At 36.4% G+C, this 20,000-nt stretch overlaps 1 protein-coding gene across 17 annotated transcripts in view; it reads left to right on the plus strand.

The window, feature by feature from the left end:
• The window catches only part of LOC106883233 (ras GTPase-activating protein nGAP), a 567,079-nt gene that overhangs the window by 99,369 nt on the left and 447,710 nt on the right, over positions 1 to 20,000 (plus strand). For 2 of the 17 annotated variants that reach the window (XM_089339035.1, XM_089339029.1), the window contains exon 1: positions 2,265 to 3,236. The exons of 10 other annotated variants lie outside the window; for them this stretch is intronic. In XM_089339035.1, the coding sequence (XP_089195161.1) occupies positions 3,206 to 3,236 (31 nt within the window). In that variant the 5' untranslated portion in view covers positions 2,265 to 3,205. Of the gene's footprint in view, positions 1 to 2,058; positions 3,237 to 20,000 lie in introns of those variants that run through there. 5 more of the 17 variants (XM_089339027.1, XM_089339042.1, XM_089339030.1 and 2 more) reach the window with 5 other exon arrangements.

Here is a 20,000-nt window from a genome sequence, read left to right on the forward strand (position 1 = left end):
ACATAGACACAACACACAACAAAACCAAGGAAATAGTCGGTATTTTACTTCTTCAAACTCTGTCTTTTTCCCTCTCTTTGTGTGTGTGTGTGTGTGTGTTGCAAGGTGGTGTACGACTGAGAAAACTGAAACATCATTAAGTAAGAATGTGTATGGAATGATAGTGGTACGGGACGCTTTCACTACTGTCAAAACGGGGAAAACGGTATGGAATTGCTATGACAAGGGGTTGTGAAATGAAGAGAATGCATGAGAGAGGTGGAGGAGTGGCTGTGTGGTAAGTAGCTTGCTTACTGGCCACATGGTTCTGGGTTCAGTCCCACTGTGTCGCACCTTGGACAAGTGTCTTCTACTATAGCTTCGGGCCGACCAAAGCCTTGTGAGTGGATTTGGTAGACGGAAACTGAAAGAAGCCCATCGTATATGTGTGTGTGTGTGTGTATGTTTGTGTGTCTGTGTTTGTCCCCTCCAACATCGCTTGACAACCGATGCTAGTGTGTTTACGTCCCTGTAACTTAACGGTTCGGCACAAAGAGACCGATAGAATAAGTACTAGGCTTATAAAGAATAAGTCCTGGGGGTCGATTTGCTCGAGTAAAGGCGGTGCTCCAGCATGGCCACAGTCAAATGACTGAAACAAGTAAAAGAGTAAAAGAGAGAGGGAGAGAGGTGGAGGGGCTGTTCCAAGTAGACTCAAAAGAGGGACCGGCTATTGAATGTTGACAGCAATATAGTGAATAGTGCAATCAAAGATATGAAGGTTGCGAAGGCATCTGGGCCTTCAGGGAGTGTTGCTAAGATGTGGAAGAAATACCTAGTGGAGTTGGTCACGACTTGATCATTTGCATAATCAGTCGAGCAGTGCAAAGAAAGTGTTAACTTTAACCATAACCAATGACTGACACAAACAGTATCATCTTCATCATCTTCGTCATCATCCTCATCGTTATCTGCTAGGAGAGCAAAGGACAAATATTAGAGAGCGGTAGTTAGAGTGAAACGTCGGTTTATGAATTCTTCTCATTACAAACAAATTGGTTTATGAACCATTCTTCAAACATGAAACACTTTCAGGTGATGAATGGAACCTCGAGTTGCTTCCCAACCACATGGTCTCAGGTTTCAGTCCGGGGCTATAGTCTTCTACTATAGTCCTGGGCTGGCCAAAGCCTTGTGAGTGGATTTGGTACATGGAAACTGAAAGAAGCCTCTCATGTGTTTATATATATATATATATATATGTGTGTGTGTGTGTGTGAGTGTCTATGTGTTTGTGTTTGTTCCCCACGATTACCACTTGATAGTTGGTGTGTTTATGTCCCTGTAACTTTGCATTTCAGCACAAAAAACTGATAGAATAAGTACTAGGCGTAAAAAAAAAAAGAGAGAGAGAGAGAGAATGTAAGTCCTGGGGTTGATTTGTTTCACTAAAACACTTAAAGGCGGTGCTCCAGCATGGCCGCAGTCAAGTGACTGAAACAAAAGAAAAAAAGAATAAACATACACAAAAATTTCTGTCTGTCTGTCTGTCTAATCCCTCCCTCTTTCTCTCCCTCCCCCTCCCTCCCTCCCTCCCTCCCTCCCTCCCTCCCTCCCTCCCTCCCATTCATCTATAGACACAAACACAATTTCATTCACAAAACTTGTCCATGATGCTGAGCCGTGGGATCGAACCTGAAGCCTCATGGTATCAAAATGGTAAAATGGTCTTCTCCACCACACAGCTCTCAATGCTATTATGTGTATATACCTTTGTATATATATATATATATACATATATATAGGCTTATTAAAATCTGAATATAAATGTATGAGAGTGAATATATATATATATATATATATATGTGTGTGTGTGTGTGTGTGTGTGTGTGTATACACACTTGTTGGAATAATACATGTACACACTCACACACACAAACACACACATTGATTTTCATCTGGTCTCTTCTCTTCCACCTTATTGAGGAGGAATCATTCAATGGCATCCTCCTTGCTCCCACCATGACCACCACCACCACCACCACCACATCATCAGCCAGCCAGCCAGCCAGCCAGCCATCATGTAGTTTCAGCAGCAGAGAATATAATCGGACATCCTGTGAAATAAATATCCTCCTGTTGATGCTGAGACTGCTACTGCTGTAACTCCAATTACTACTACTACTACTACTGCTACTACTACTACCACCACCACCACCACCACCACTACTACTACTACCATCATCACCATCACCACCACTATTACTACTATTACTACTAAAACAACACTTGTGTAATAAGCACATGATGCACTCGGCACCTCATTTCATGTTACCCCTGTGAAATGATTCTGTGATGGGTGGGGGATAAACGTACATATTCGTATAGACATACCCATATATACACTCACACACGTGCATGTGTGTGTGTATATGTATATATATATATATATATATATATATATACATACATACATACATACATACACACATGTATATATATATATATGCCCACACATACACAAATATAAAGATATTTATACTCTCCTACATGAATATATATTGATACACACACACACATACATACATATATATATACACACATACATACGCATATGGACTTAAATAAATATATATATATGTATATTCATCTTACATATACACATTGAGTCATATATAGACACACATTGATACACACACATATAGATATGCACACACACACATATATACACACATACACAGATATACACACATATACATAAACACGTGCGCACACACACACACACACACACACACACACACACACACACACACACACATATACTTACACACGCTATTTCTATCGGTGTTGTTCTACATTGCCAACTTTTAATTCATCTCGACAGGAACCTAACTTTACACCTTTGGATTATAACGCCTCAGTCTACACACACACACCACCTGTATACACACACACACACACCACCTGTACACACACACACGTAAATCTTTACATCAATCTACACACATACATTTCTGTAAACATACACACAAACACCCAACAACTATACTCACACACACAGACGGACATATATAACATATGTAATCACGCACACATCCATCTACACACTCACACACACATACATATGTGTATACACACATACACACACATCCAACCACACATACACATGTAAACACATACACACATACTATACTATAACGGTTGTGTTTCTACACTTTCATTGACAATGTTCTCCAGGTGGAAAAAGTACTCTCTCGGTGAGTGTTGTCTTGTTCATGCTGTTGTTGTTGATAATACTTGTTCTTGTTTAGCCCTCGGTCAGCTCTGCCTGCTTGGGGTCATTCTATCCATGCCCATCCTATTTATCATTTGTCTTTTTTTGTTTGTTTATTAGTGGTATATAACTATTGTTTTTTGCTGAAGGTATAAGGGTCTTATATGAGGGAGATTTGGTTGTTATTTCTAACTGGTAGAGCTACTACTTAGAAGGCCTGATGTAAGGGAGATTTGGCTGTTATTTCTAACTGGTAGAGTTACTACCTAGAGGGTCTGAAGTGAGGGAAATTCGGTTATTTCTAACTGGTAGAGCTACTACTCAGAAGGCTTGATGTGAGGGAGATTTGGCTGTTATTTCTAGCTGGTAGAGGCATACTACCTAGAGTAGTGGTTCCCAACCCTTTTATTTAAATTAGTTTTTCCACCGCCCCCTTTTAATATGCGTATCCTTATGTGCACATGTGTGTGTGTGTGTATATATATATAAAAGTTCGAATTTAGTTCATGGACACCCAGTACTGCGTTTACAGACCCCAGGTTGGGAATCACTGACCTAGAGGCTTGGATTGTAAATAGTTTATAGATTTTCTTTGTAAGCACGAGGAGTCAAGGTTTAATTTCATCACATGAGGTTTTGGATGTGTTTTCTAATTGGTAGAAATACTTCCTAGAGGATCTAATACGAGGAAGATTTAGCTGTTATTTCTAACTGGTAGAGCTACAGTCTAGAGCAGTAGTTCTCAATCATGGCTCCCAGGGATGCATATGGCCCTTGGACATATTGATACACACACACATGGTTTTTCACTCTACATAAATATAAATTTTTTTCTAATTGACTTCTGTTTTACTTTTTCTGGTGCAGACCCCTAAAAAAAACAGGTTTTGGATCTGACCCAGATATTAAAAAGGTTAAAAACCATTGGCTAAGAGGTTTGCACTGAAAATGGTTTAGAAGTTTCGTTTGCAGGCATGAAGGACCCAAGTTCAATTTCATTATGTGACACCTTGGATGATGTTTTTCTATCACCATAGCTTCAGGGTCAACAGAAATACATGAAATAAAATACGGGTAGACCAGGGGTTCTCAAACCATTTTTTTACCCCTTTGATTCCTATCTTAATGGGTGTACCCTATATCCATTTGATGCTTAAAAATTCCTATTGTATTTTTATGACTAAATATTATTAGAACTTGTATAAAAATGGTTAAAATATTTTGTTTATTGTAGATGTATAACCAATTTTTTCAAGGCACCTGAAAAATTACAGTAGACCCCCAGTTTACTTATTGTATCTGTTGACCCCAAACATTTTTATACAGAAACTCATGGCCCATACAGACTCTGGTTGAAAACCCCTGGGGTAGGCAGTAGCTGCATGTGAGAACCTATCAAATAGAGAACAGATTATGTCAGTCACATAAATGTCGAGTGTCCAGCCATGCCAAACCCTATCAAAGAATATGTTAAAGGTAGACGAGTCTGTGGAGTACTCGGCCACTACTGAGAATGTAATTTAACGAGCAAGTTGTTGTTTGGAGAGTGTCTATTTATTTCTAGTTCAGTAATGGCACACATGTCCTTCAGCTAATTAGTAATTAGATTTTACTGTGAGCTTCAGGGAGTAAGTAGTAGTTGTGTGTGTGAGTGGGGTGGCGGTATGAACGTCTGTGGGATACTCAACCGGTTCTGCTGATCAAACAACTGAAATAGCCATTGTTGAAGCCAACTGCGGATCCATTTTCTAATTATTTTGTTGTGGTTGCTGTTTCACTTTCGGATAATATCTGACACATATACACACGTACACATGTGCACAAGCATGCACACACACTCACACATGTGCACGCATGCGCGCGCACACACACACTCACACACATACATTCTTACCGGTTGATGTTTATACATATATATACATATATATATTTAAGTATAAACACATGCACACATTTCTTTCTGTTTATTTCTTATTAATGTACATACATGTATTTCAGTAAGCGTATGCACACACACACACATGCACATGCACACATACTCACACACGTGCATAATTTCAAACACACACAGGCACATATACACACGCATGCATACATGCATATACATACATGCATATACATACATGCATATACATACATGCATATACATACATGCATATACATACACATGCCTATGCATATATGCACACACGTGCACATTCAAGCACATACATGAATGCACACACACATACACACACACATACACATAATCTTATCATTATTGATATTTCAAACATTTTGTTACATATACACACACGTGCATACACACCTGTCTGTAGGTACTCATACACATGTATTCAGTATACACACACACATACATATTTCTATTTTGTTTATCTTTAGTCTTGTAAATGTTTTCCATTACACACACACACACACACACACACACACACACACTCACATACACATTCACACACCTGTCTATAGGTGTTCACACACATCTTTCTGTTTATCTCTTTAATGCTTCACTATACATTTCATTACACATACATGCATGACTTGCTTACATAGTTACACACATACAGACACACCTCCCTGTAAGTGTTTATATATATATATATATATATATATATATATATATATATATATATATATATATATATAGATGTTTAAATGCACGCACGTGCACACACACACACACACACACACGCTATAGCTAATCTATTTATATATAATGACTTTTGAATGAAATTTGGAAGACGGAAATTGCAGAAGTCTGCCTTGCATGTATGTGTTATACACACGCACACATACACACACACACACATACATATATGCACACACACATGCACACCTGTATATATATATATATATATATATATATATATATATACATATATCTGGTGATGCAAACAAGAAAAATAGAACTCAAAACATGATTGTGTGTATATATATATATGTTTCAGTCATTAGACTGTGGCCATGCTGAATTTTTAGTCGAATGAATCAACCGCAGTACTTAGTTTTTAAGCATGGGGCTTATTCTATCGGTCTCTTTTGCCAAACTGCTAAGTTATGGGGTTGGAATCACACCAACGCCAGTTGTCAAGTGGTGGCGAGGTACAAGCACACCCAGACACACACACACACACACATATACACACAAACATATATACATATATATGAGCCTGGTGTAGCCATCTGGTTTCACCAGTCCTCAGTCAAATCGTCCAACCCATGCTAGCATGGAAAGCGGACGTTAAACGATGATGATGATGATGATGATGATGATAACAGACATGTGCATTATAAATATTTATAAAGTGTGTATGCATATATATAAATATATATTCTATAAATTTCAACTATATATATATATGTATATATGTATATATAAACATTTAAATGTTTTTATGACCAAATGTTTATTTGCTCTCAGACCTATCTTTGAGTTCTTTATTCTAAGAGGCAAGACAGCTTTCTTTGAACTCGTCAGCCACTGGAATACTTCACACATACATACATGTATGTACACACCTACACACATCTACACACACACACACAAGTATGTACACATCTACATGCAAATATACAAGCACAAATGCACATATTCGTTTGAGATATAACATGAAAAGACTCAGTGTGAAAATGGACAGAACGATAATGAACATGTGTGTGTGTCTGTGTGTTGTTGTATCCTGCTATAAATACCTAGTGTTATTTACATCTGTGTGAGGAACAGGGGACGTAACTCAACATGTAGGTGAACTTGACCTTTCGTTAAGCAAATGATTTAGCCCCGGGCTAAGTAAATACAGTCTTTGATGTAACTGACAAAAACGCCACTAGTGCTCCAGCATGGGCATGGCTCTACGACTGAAACCAGTGGTAAAGATATTTTGGTACACACACACAAGTTGTTAGAATGTTGCAGGAAGAGAAAGAGTGGAGCCCTACCTCTTTCTTTCTTTCTCTCTCTCTCTCTCTCTCTCTATTTCTCTCTTTCTCTCTATTTCTCTCTCTATCTCTCTCTCTCTCTCTCTCTCTCTCTCTCTATATATATATATATATATATATATATATATATGCGTTTACTTGTTTCAGTCATTTGACTGTGGCCATGCTGGAGCACTGCCTTTTGCAGTGCTCCGTGAGGCCCAATGCTTGAAAGGAACTCAGCCATTTTGCCTCTGTGAGGTCCAATGCTCAAAAGGAACCCAGCTACTTTGCCTCTGTGCGACCCAATGCTCGAAAGGAACCCAGCTACTTTGCCTCTGTGCGACCCAATGCTCGAAAGGAACTCAGTTACTTTGCCTCTGTGAGGTCCAATGCTTGAAAGGTGTTCTTTACATGCCACCAGCATGAGTGTACTTGGCTTGATGGGTCCTCTCAAGCACAGCACAATGCCGAAGGTTTTGGTCACCAGTCATTGCCTCTCTGACACAAAATCATCATCATCATTTAATGCCCGTGTTCCATGCTGGATGGGCTGGACTGCTGGTATGGGTTGAGCAAAAATGTATACAAGTATGTGTGTGCATGTGTATGTGTGTGTATGCATGTGTGTGTCTCTGTGCTTGTGTTTGTTCGCCACAGCTGGTGTTAGTTTGTTTACATCCCCATAACTTAGCAGTTTGGCAAAAGTGATTGAAAGAATAAGTACCAGACTTTACAAAAAAACAAAAAACAAAGAAGTTAGTACTAAGCTTGATCTGTTCAGCTAAACCCTTCATGCCAGCTCCTCACCATGGCTGCAGTCCAATGACTGAAACACGTCAAAGATAAAAGCAAAACACTTCATTTCACATTGCTCCAGTCCATTTACTTGGCAAAAATGAGTAATCCTATGACTGACCAATGTCCTGTCCAGGGGTGAATTTATATCGCCCTATCCATCTATGTTACTTGCCAAGGAGCTTCATTTTGTGAAGGCATGTGGTTTAGTGGTTAGACTGTTGGACTCATGATTGTAAGATTCTGGTTTCGATTCCTGGACCAGTAATCCTGTGATGACCAGTGTCCCATCCAGGTGGGGAATATATACGCCATGAAACTGAGAAACTGGCCCTTGTGGGTCGGCATAATTCGAGAAGGTAACTAAAGAAGTAACTGTGCCAACTCAGCTGCGATGCCCAAATATTCTCGGTTACAATCTAACAATTGTTCGTTAATTCTTTTATTATTTGACCTCTTTTCCTTAACTGCCAAGTTGCAAGGATGTAAACAAACCAACATTGCTTATCAAGCAATGGTGGGGACAAACCCAAAGGCACACACAAACACACTTATGTATATACAGTTTCCATCAACCAAATTCACTCACAAAGCTTTAGTCGGCCTGGGGTTATTGCAGAAGAGACTTACAAAAGTACTATGCAGTGAGACCAAAGCTGAAACCACGTGGATGCAAAGCAAAGTTCTCAGCCGCATAGCTGTACCCCTCCCTACATATTTTCATTGATCAGACTATTAATAATATAAATAGAAGTAGACCATTATATGATAGTTTCAATCGACCAGGTTTGTGTTCTCTTACAAAAGATGTCTTCACAATATCCAAATCAAATACTAGAATAACATTTAAAATTGCAATATTTAAACATGGAAAATGAATGAAACTAGTTACTCTATAAGAAATGTTTTAATTTCAGTCAAATTTTCTCTGCTGCGTAGACTTATTCATATATTTTTGTTTCCTCTGTCTGTCGCTCTTTTTCTTTTATATTATATTTTAAAGAGTTTTATCATGTAAATTTGACATTCTGCAAATATTCTGTTGGAAAGTCAGTGTTTGATGCCAACAACTTTGGCCTTTATCGTTTCTGTCATCTCGACTAACTTTCTATGCTTTTATATAGATGTGTGTGCTTGATTGCTTCATTACATTACAAAGTGAATTCATCTGCAGACTCATTAACGAGGTTGAAGACTGTATACAACATTTGCATTATAATGTGTTCTTTGATTAAAAATTTTAAAAAAAATGTCTCTATAGAGTCTACTTTTAATGTATAAATAAGTTTACATGAAGAAATATATATGTATATATATATATATATGTATATGTATATGTATATATATATATATATATGTATATGTATATATATATATATATATATATATATATGCATATATATATATATATATATATATATATATATATATATATATATATATATGTATATATATGTGTGTGTATACATTACAAATGTATGTATATATATACATATGTATGTGTATATATGTATCTATATGTTTGTATACTTGTTTATATATGTGTATGTATGTATATGCATATATGTGTGTATGCATATATATGTGTATGCATATATATATATGTGTGTATGTATATGTATGTATGTATGTGTATGTATATGCATATATATGTGTATGTATATGAATATATGTGTAAATATATATGCATGTATATGTGTGTATATATGTATATCTATGTAGGTATGTCTGTGTGTGTGTGCGTGTTACTATGTTACACTTTCATGGCATCTTTCAAAGCCATTGAATATTCCTGTCTCTGTAAATCTGTGAAATAGGGAACCACTGTGTTTATATTCCGGTGCTTAGAACGCAGAAATATTGGTACCATTCTATGATATCTTCTCTTATGCTCTCAGCTTATAATGTCACTCTGTCTTTAAACTGCTTCTTTTTGTGTGTGAGTGGGTTGTTGAAATATTTCAGCAATTAGTGTATTGATGTGGTTTAATAACTGAGCATTTATGGATCTGTGTTTGTGTATACATGTATCCGAGATCTTTTACAGGGTTCAGAAAAACTGAAGGACTGCTGCAATAAATGTGTGAATCTGAGAGGAGAATATGTTGAATAAAATCATAATTAACTGATCCTCCTGTATTTTCTTTTGCCCAAAGCCAGGAATTTTTCAGCACCCCCTTGTATGTATATATATATATATATATATATATATATATATATATACACACACACACACACACACACACACACACACACACACACACACACACACACACACACATGAGGGGATGCTAAACAGTTCCTGGTTTTAAGGATATTGTGAAAGGCCTGGCTGGAGGCCCAACCGTCTGAGTTCTTTTACAGGGCTTCGAAAAACTGAAGGACCACAGCAATAACTGTGAATCTGAGAGGGGAATATGTTGAATAAAATCATAATTAACTGATCCTCCTATATTTTACCCAAAATCCGGAACTTTCCAGAGTAGTTATTGTATTGGTATCTTTTATCGAACTGCTAAGTTATGGGGAAGTAAACACACCAACATTGGTTGTCAAGTGGTGGTGGGGCAACAAACACAGACACAAAGACACACCCATATGTGAATCATTGGCCATTTTCTTCCACCGTCTTCCCTTCTATTGGACTTTCCTTTGTTTCCGAAGAAGAGCATCTGCTTGAAACTTTAAACCATCTTTCTTTCCTTCCCTGAGTGTCTGCTAATACTTCACATGTACCACATCCTCGCTTCTTTCAGTTTATGTTTAGCAAATCCACTCACAAAGCTTTGGTTGGCCCTGGGCTACAGTAGAAGACACTTGCCCAAGGTGCCATGCAGAGGGACTGAACTCGGAACCATGTGGTTGGGAAGCAAGCTTCTTACCACACAGCCATGCCTGCGCCTAGAAATTCTTTTACAGAATTTTACACCATATCTTTTGAAACTGGTTATGTTTCATTCTTTTCTGTGAGAAATATTTATATGCTTTGTCTTTAAAAGGGTTAAATGTTTAATTCTATACCCCTCAGCCCCACCCCTCACTCTTCTTTGTAGCAAGGCTGGGTGAATTAATCAGTCATCCATGTAATGCTGCAAAAGTCAAGGTTGAGCACATACCCTGTCGGCCGTACATGAAAGGAAAAATTGATTTCCTTCTTGTTATTTTTTTTTTGTTTTTCTTTTGTTTCCTTTTCTTTTTCTCAAAAGTTTAAAAAGATTAAAAAAAAAAACCCAAAAAACAAACAAGGAACCAAAATAATAATAAAAGAAAACTAACATCTTCTGAAATGTGTTGCGTTAATTATGCTAACATTGACATTGGAAAACGAAGATGGTAAATTCACCGTTTCTGAACATTAAAAAAAAAAAACCTCCAAAAAAACCTCCAAAAAAAACTCCCAAAAATTAAGCATAAAAACTTCTACACTTTTTGAGGTTGGTGAGAAGATGTATGTGATTGTTATTATTATTATTATTTTTATTATTATTGTTGTTGTTGTTCTTAGAGTCAGCCACCAAAATACCACCAGAGAAGAGATGAGAAGAGCGAGCAAGAGAGAGGGAGAGAGGGAGAGAGAGAATGCAGAGTGTTCGGTAATGTGTTGCGAGAAAGTTGAAACAAATGAATTTAACAAAATGTCAATAGTGCTTCTGTTTAACATTAACATGACACAGTTGGATCAATACTTCAAACGTTTCACACCATCACATCAACAACAACAGCAACAACAATAATAATGATGATGATGATGAGGATGATGATGATGATGATGATGACAACAGCAATAATAATAATAATGTTAACGGTCCAATAGTAATTCAAGAAAGTTTCCAGCACATCACACTCTCCAACTTTTACTCTTTCTTTCTCCCTATCTCTCCCCCCTCTCTCTCTCTCTCACTCTCTATCTCTCTATCTCTCTCTCTCTTTCTCTGTTGAGCTATTTTTATTCCATTTGTACTCTCCAAGATGCCACACGAAATGCATGGCCTAAAGCCAGCATTATTGTCATCACCACCACCACCACCACTACCTCTGCCGTCATCACTATCACCACTGTCGTCGTCGTCACCATCATCATTATCACTACCATCATCACCATTACTGCTGTCATCACCATCACCACTACCCTCACCACCACCACCACCACCATCATCATCATCACCAGCTTTGTCATCATCATGACCACCACTTCCACCATCATCGTCACCACCATTGTCATCATCAATCATTCTCTCATTGTCATCACTGCTGTGATGTGTTGCGAAGGAGACAAAAATCACGTACACACACGCACATGCACACACACACACACACACACTCACACACACAGGTGCAGGTATAGCTGTATGGTAGGAAGTTTACTTCCCAATCACATGGTTCTGGATTAAGCATGTATATATATATATATATATATATATAGGTATACTAGGGACGTGCTGCCTAGATACGCAAGGTAGGCATTGCCTACCTTGAATAAATTGATAGCAACATTTTCCTTTTATGGCAAAATATGCACCTAATTCAATAAATCTACGGAGGTTACTCTGATTACTCTGCATAAAAGGCAAAATATTTTACTTGTTTGCAGATTCTTTTACTCTTTTATTTGTTTGTCATTTGACTGCGGCCATGCTGGAGCACCGCCTTTTAGTCGAAGAAATCGACCCCAGGGTTTATTCTTTGTAAGCCTAGTATTTATCCTGTCGGTTTTTTTTGCCGAACTGCTAAGTTACGGGTCTCCATCTGCCAAATCCACTCACAAGGCTTTGGTCGGCCTGAGGCTATAGCAGAAGACACTTGCCCAAGGTGCCATGCAGTGTGACTGAACCCAGAACAATGTGGTTGAGAAGCAAGCTTCTTACCACACAGCCATGCCTGCACCTAGAAATTCTTTTATGAGTGTTCAAGATAGCATTGGTGGATAAAGATTATTTATTTGTGTATGAAGGCTACCATTGGTTTCATGTTAAAATATCTTAACAATTTTTCAACCTGATCTCAGAGAAATTGGTGTTCATCTCCATTTTGGATTAAAGCACACACACACTCATCTATCTATCTATCTATCTATCTGGCTTCCACACAGTCTCTGTTTACCAAATTCCTTCAAGTCTCTGGTTGGTCCGGAGATATAATAGAAGACACTTGCCCAAGGTACCACACAGTACAATTGAACTCAAAACTACTAGACTACATGGTTACAAAGTAAGCTTCTTAACTGCGCAACCCTTTTTCTACAACTTGAACAGTTGTAATACGAGGCAGTCACAGACACAAGATCTCATAAACAAAACTTTCACTAGCTCTGTCCACCTGGCTGTAAATAGGTACCCTACATCTTAGCTGCTTCCACGGTCTGTTTGCTACCAACGTTATTTGGTCTGCTACCAACGTTATTTGGTCTGCTACTTCTGTTTTCATCATTTTATGCGACATGCATAGAAAGAAAACATACACACAAAAAAAAACCACTCCAAAAAAATTAGCAAAAAATAGAGAAAGTAAAAAAAAAATGAGCTTTGTGAGAAAAGATCAATAAAATGGCATTATTGATACTTCTGTATTTTAGTGTTACTATAATTGGACTCTTCCATTGCTTAGAACTTGGAACAGTTCCATCCTCTACTATGGTGGTGTAATAATATTCTGCGAAATTCTATTACTTCATGGATTCCATGATAAAAATACATCTTATTAGCTATGTTAAATTGGTAACACACATACATATAGTTATATACAAGTACTCCTGTGTGTGTATGTATATATATATATATATATATATATATATATATATATATATAGAGAGAGAGAGAGAGAGAGAGAGACATGTGTATGTGTGTATGAAATACATCTTATTAGGTATGTTACATTTGTAATGTGTGTGTGTGTGTGTGTGTATATATATATATATATATATATATATATATATATATATATATATATAAGTTTTATATGTATAATACATCTTAGGTGTGTCAAATTTGTAGCATATAATTATGTATGTATGTGTGTGTGTATATATATGTATATGTATGTATATATATATTTATATGCATATAGACACACTTTCTCTCTTTCCTGTGTGTGTATGTGTGTGTATAATATGAAATACATTTTATTAGGTGTGTAAAATTGGTAGCATGCACACACACACACACACACACACACACACATGTACATATGAAATTGTATTAACTGTAGCCAATCGGTAACATATGTATACAATACAACATAGGTACATACTTATGTGTGTGTGTATATGTGTGTTTGCATCATATTAATTTGCTAACAACATACATACATGTACATCTGAATGTATATGTGTGTATATGGTCCAGTGATTAGTGTGTTGCACTCACAATTTTAAGATTGTGGTTTCAATCCCTGGGATGCATAGAGCACAGTGCTTTTGAGCAGTCTTTTTTTTTAAATCATAGTCTTCTAATTGTTGTCATCATTGTCTTTATATCATCATAATCATCATCATTGTTGTCGTCATTGCATCATCATCATCATCATCATCATCATCATCACCACTGTCACCATCATTGCGTTTATCTTTTATCTGTCTACTTCATTTCACGTTGCTCTGGGAGTCTGGTGCAGCTCCCCAGCTTGCTAGCTCTAGTTGAACTGGCCGATCCATGCCAGCATGGACAATGGACATTGATGCTCTGATATATATCTCAGATAGATTATCAGATTATCGGATTATCGGATTATCAGATTATTCAGATTATCTCATTCCTCATTCTCAGGTCTGAGGATGAAGAACGAGAAATTCCTAGTGGAAACATTATTCCATGCTCCCAACCAGTATTGAGTACTTCTGTAGCTTCCTTGCTGTTTACACCAGAAATTTGTGTATATGTATGTATCTGTGTGTGTGTTTGTGTGTGTGTCTGTATGCATGAATCTCCGTGTGTGTATTTCTTTTTATCATTTTAATGCCCACTTTTCTGTATATGTATATATATATGTGTGTGTGTTTGTGTATATGTGTGTGTTTGTGTATATGTGTGTGTTTGTGTATATGTGTGTGTTTGTGTATATGTGTGTGTTTGTGTATATGTGTGTGTATATCTATTTGTGCATGTGTAAACACTCACTTGCCATTCATTTATAAATGAGTTGGAATCACCAGGATATTTGGAAATGTCTGTAAGAATCTGCTCTTCCAAATCACTGAACACAAGTAGTTTCACATCTCTTAGATAAATTCCTGATCATCCTATAGAATTTATTCTGTTCCTATTGTTGTTCCATAAATCGACATTAATCCACAGAGAATATTCCAGTTTGCTGTCGGTTTCATAGGAATTTCGCTACATTATATATAAGGAATTAAGTGTAGCCCTACTATGGCACCAAATATCAGCAAAACAATTTATTTTGTAGCAAGACAAACACAGGCAAGAGAGACTTTGTGCCTTACATAATAATCCTTTCTACTATAGACACATGGCCTGAAATTTTGTGCTAGTTGATTAGATTGGCCCCTAGTATGTAACTGGTACATATTTCATCAACCCCAAAAGGATGAAAGGCAAAGTCGACCATGGCGGAATTTAAACTCAGAATATAGCGGCAAGCGAAACACCACTAAGCATTTTGCCCGGCGTGCTAACAATTCTTATTTCTTTATTGCCCACAAGGGGCTAAACATGGAGGGGACAACGATTCTGCCAGCTCATTGCCTTTGTGCCTTACATAATAATGTTTGTGTCTCATATAATGTGTTCATTTATTGAAGCCCCTTTGCTCCCTCTTGAGTAAAGACCATCAACAACTTTTGTTGACTCCAGGCTGTCTTTTCTACTACTCTTAAATTGGATCCCTGTTTTCCCAGCCCTACCTGCCTCCAGATATTTTCCCTGCATCTTCTCTTCCACTTCCCTTGTGGGCCTATGCTTCTCTAAGGGAAGTCCTTAATTTTTCAGATCTTGTAAGGTCTTGAATTACCATTGATACTTCTGCAATTTATATTGTTTTCAAAGGTAGGTGTGTTGGCACTGCACAAACCCCTTTTTACCTCTGGGAAGAGGTGGTCTGTATTAGTTTGGCTTCTATCCTTTGCCCTATCCATACTAAGCCCTTCACTTCCTATAGAACATAGGCCATTGACAACTTTCTTCCACTGTTGTTGACTCAAGGCCATCTTTCCTGCTTATCCCTGTTTTCCCAGCTCTGCCTCAGTATTCCTTCCTTTAGATATTTTTCAGGCATCCTCTCTTCTACTTCCCTTGTGGGCCTATGCTTCTCTAAGGGAAGGCTTTACATCTTTACATTCCCAGATCTTGTAGGGTCTTGAATTATCATCGATACTTCTGTAATTTACATATATATTGATCTCTTTTGCTGAACCCACTATATTACAGGGACACAAACAAACCAACACTGGTTGTCAAGTAGTGGTGGGACGATAACACAGACGCAAAGATGCATGCACACATACACACACACACACACACACACACACATGCACACACACACACAACAAGCTTTCTTTCAGTTTCTGTCTACCAAATTCACTCACAAGACTTTGGTCAGCCTGAAGCTATAGTAGAAGACACTTGCCCAAGGTACCTTGCAGTGGGACTGAACCCAGAACCATATGGTTGGGAAGCAAAATCCTTCCCACACAACCATGCTTGTACCTATACATACATACATACATACATACATACATACATACATACATACATACATACATACATATATATATATATATATATATCTGTATTTAATATTTAGCGGAAGCAACAGAGTGACTCAAGGACTGTGAGTTTTATGCTTTTGCTAAATATTAATAAAAATGTATATATATATATATATATATATATATATATATATATATATATATGTATGTATCTTAAATGTAATATTACTGGCAATAAAATAATAAAAGTAGCTCTTTTATTGCACTTTTGTTATAAAGCTGCGGTATGTTCTCTCTCTCTTTTTTTTCACTTTTTTTTTTCTACTTTTTGATAATTTATGGAATGTTTAGAAGAAAGAAACTATTAACCACTCTGAAATACCTTTGATCAAATATCCTGATTGATTCTGTTTAGAAAATTTTATTGAGCCTATAAACAGGAGACATGTTGATACATCATATGTATATATATATATAATGTTTGTGTATATATCTATAATGTTTGTGTATGTATATATATATATATATATATATATATATATATATGTTTGTGTGTATTTATATATATGTATGTGTATATATATATATATATATATATATATATATATATATATATATATATATATATTGATACATCATATGTATATATAAGGTTTGTGTGTGTTTGTATATATATATATATGTATATACACACACAAGCATATATGTATGTGTCTATATATATATATATTGTACATGCCCATCACATATAAATATAATAGATAAAATCACTCTTTACTGCTGAATATTGTCTTGCTCCCATTTCAATTATACATTCAATAATAATGTTTATAAAATATCCCTATTTTCATGTTTCTCCCTCAAATTATTTGTGTTATTAATTAAAGAGACATATGTAACCAAGGACGGACTATATTAATTGCTTTTGTATCGTTAGGTTTCAAGTCTTCTCCTCTGTGTATTCCATTCATTGAATATATTATATACCATTAATCTAGGAATAAAGGAATAGAGTTTCGGTTTAAATCTGTCCCCTTCTGATCAAATAAACCAAACACATTAACTTAATCTCCAAACCCCATTTTTCAGGATTTCAAATTTGTATTGTGAAACTGTTTCTACATCACAAAGACTGATTGCATTAAACAGAAACACATACTGCTTACTAAACTCATATAACTAATAATAATAATGATGATAAATGCCCTGATGCAGAACCAGGCAGTGGCTTTCATGGCTTCTGATCTGAACTGATTGGAAGTGTTATCATGTACATTTTTTTTGTCTTTATATAAAAGATGGCCTACAGCAAATATTCTGCTCAATATCACAGTTTGTTTGACCTTAACCAGTTGAGCATGTCCCTTGGTGGCTGACGAAATGTGCATCTCTGATCATGAGCAGAAGTAGTTGGGGAGCATCATAGCCATGTGTTGAGAGGAATTCTTTGGGGTTCGGATAATTCACCTTTGGAAACATGGGTGTTTTGTTCAACATCCTTAAACAAACCTTATTCAGGGTCTGTTTGAGTGGGATGGGCTACTCGACCTGAAGAAAATTCTAACTGAGCCCCACCTGCAAGGTCATGTGCTGTTTCTCTTGATATGAAATCACCATGTCATGCACATATGGTTCTGATGCATGCACATGCCTGGTGTGCCCTTATCAGATGGGTAGCTATGATGGGTATATTGGGCTTCATATATTTATGAATATATTGGGCTTCATATATTTATACCCCCAGTGTCACTTTCATGACATGTATTTCTCTCTCATTCAGTAGTAGTAGTAGTAGTAGTAGTAGTAATAATAGCAGCATTTTGTGCGACATACTAACAACTCTGCTGGATCACTGCCTTATAATAATAATAATAATAATAATTTCTACTGGAAGCACAAGGCTTCAAATTTGGGAGATGGGATTAAGTCGATTACATCAACCCCAGTGCGTAACTGGTACTTATTTAATCTACCCTGAAAGAATGACGGGCAAAGTCGACCTAGGCGGAATTTGAACTCAGAACATAGCAACGGACAAAATACTGTGAAGCACTTCATCTAACATTCTAACAGTTCTGTTAGCTCACCACCGTAATAATAATAATAATAATAATAATAATAATGCTTTCTTTATTAACCCCTAAAGGTTTTCAGCAACCATTGGAAATGGTAGAGGGTGAGACAGGTGGGATTTCTTGCATAAAGGAGTTTGTGTAAAGAACAACAGCAAATAGAAATTTCAATAATGAAGAATTCTCCAAAAGATGGAGACTTCCAAGGGCAGCTCGCTGAAGCCTCACAAAACCATGGTTGCCCTGACCACTAGGGCAAGTGCCCTCTCTTCATCCTCTGAGAATGACGATGATGGTATTAATGATTATAATTAGAATGATTGTGTGGATAATGGTTGATGTTTTATGGAGAAATTGTAGAAGATTTGGGTTTAATGCGACAAACTGCTGATGGAAACAAGATTTACGAGAAAATAATTAGTTTTTATCTTTTCAACAAACTGATCCTTTAAAATATTACTATCATTATAATATTGCTTCATTAATAATGGGAATCATAATAATAATAATAATAATAATGGTAATGATAATATTAATAGTAATGATAATGATTATTATAATAATGATAATAATATTTATAGAAAAAATATTTTTTACAAGTAAAAACCAAACTCTGGTGATTAAGGAACTTTATTATTATTGTCAGTATATATTATTTTTGATGCTATTATTATTGTTATTATCATTATTATTATTGTCATTATTATTATTGTCATTATTATTATTGTCATTATTATTATTATTATTAAAGACACCCTATGTTTACTAAAAATGATGATGATTGGAAAAAAAAAAAGAGAAAATCGAATCGCGCTCTTCGTCTTGACTATTTACCTTTGTGAAGAGTTACGTCAATCTTTTTTATTATTATTATTATTATTATTATTATTATTATTATTATTATTATTATTAAGGTGGTAAGCTGGCAGAATCATTAGCATGCTGCGCAAAATGCTTACTAGTAATTCGTCAGTCTTCATATTCTGAGTTCAAATTCCGCTGAGGTTGACTTTGCCTTTCACCCTTTCGGGATTGAAACTGCTTAGCTTAATGGTACAGAGCACTACTTGGAATTTGTGAGGTATGGTGTTCAAATATCCGTAACCCCCTGTGGGCAACTTCTGTGAAGGTGCATGGCTTGGTGGTTAGAGTGTCAGGCTCACAATCATGAGGTGGTGAGTTCAAATCCTGAACCGGGCTGCATGTTGTGTTCTTGAGCAAGACACTTTATTTCACGTTGCCCCAGTTCACTCAACTGTAGAAATGAGTTGCGATGTCACTGGTGTCACAAGCTGTATCG

Source organism: Octopus bimaculoides, chromosome 21, assembly GCF_046866305.1.
Source record: "Octopus bimaculoides isolate indiv1 chromosome 21, ASM4686630v1, whole genome shotgun sequence".
Classification (NCBI taxonomy): Eukaryota; Metazoa; Mollusca; class Cephalopoda; order Octopoda; family Octopodidae; genus Octopus; species Octopus bimaculoides.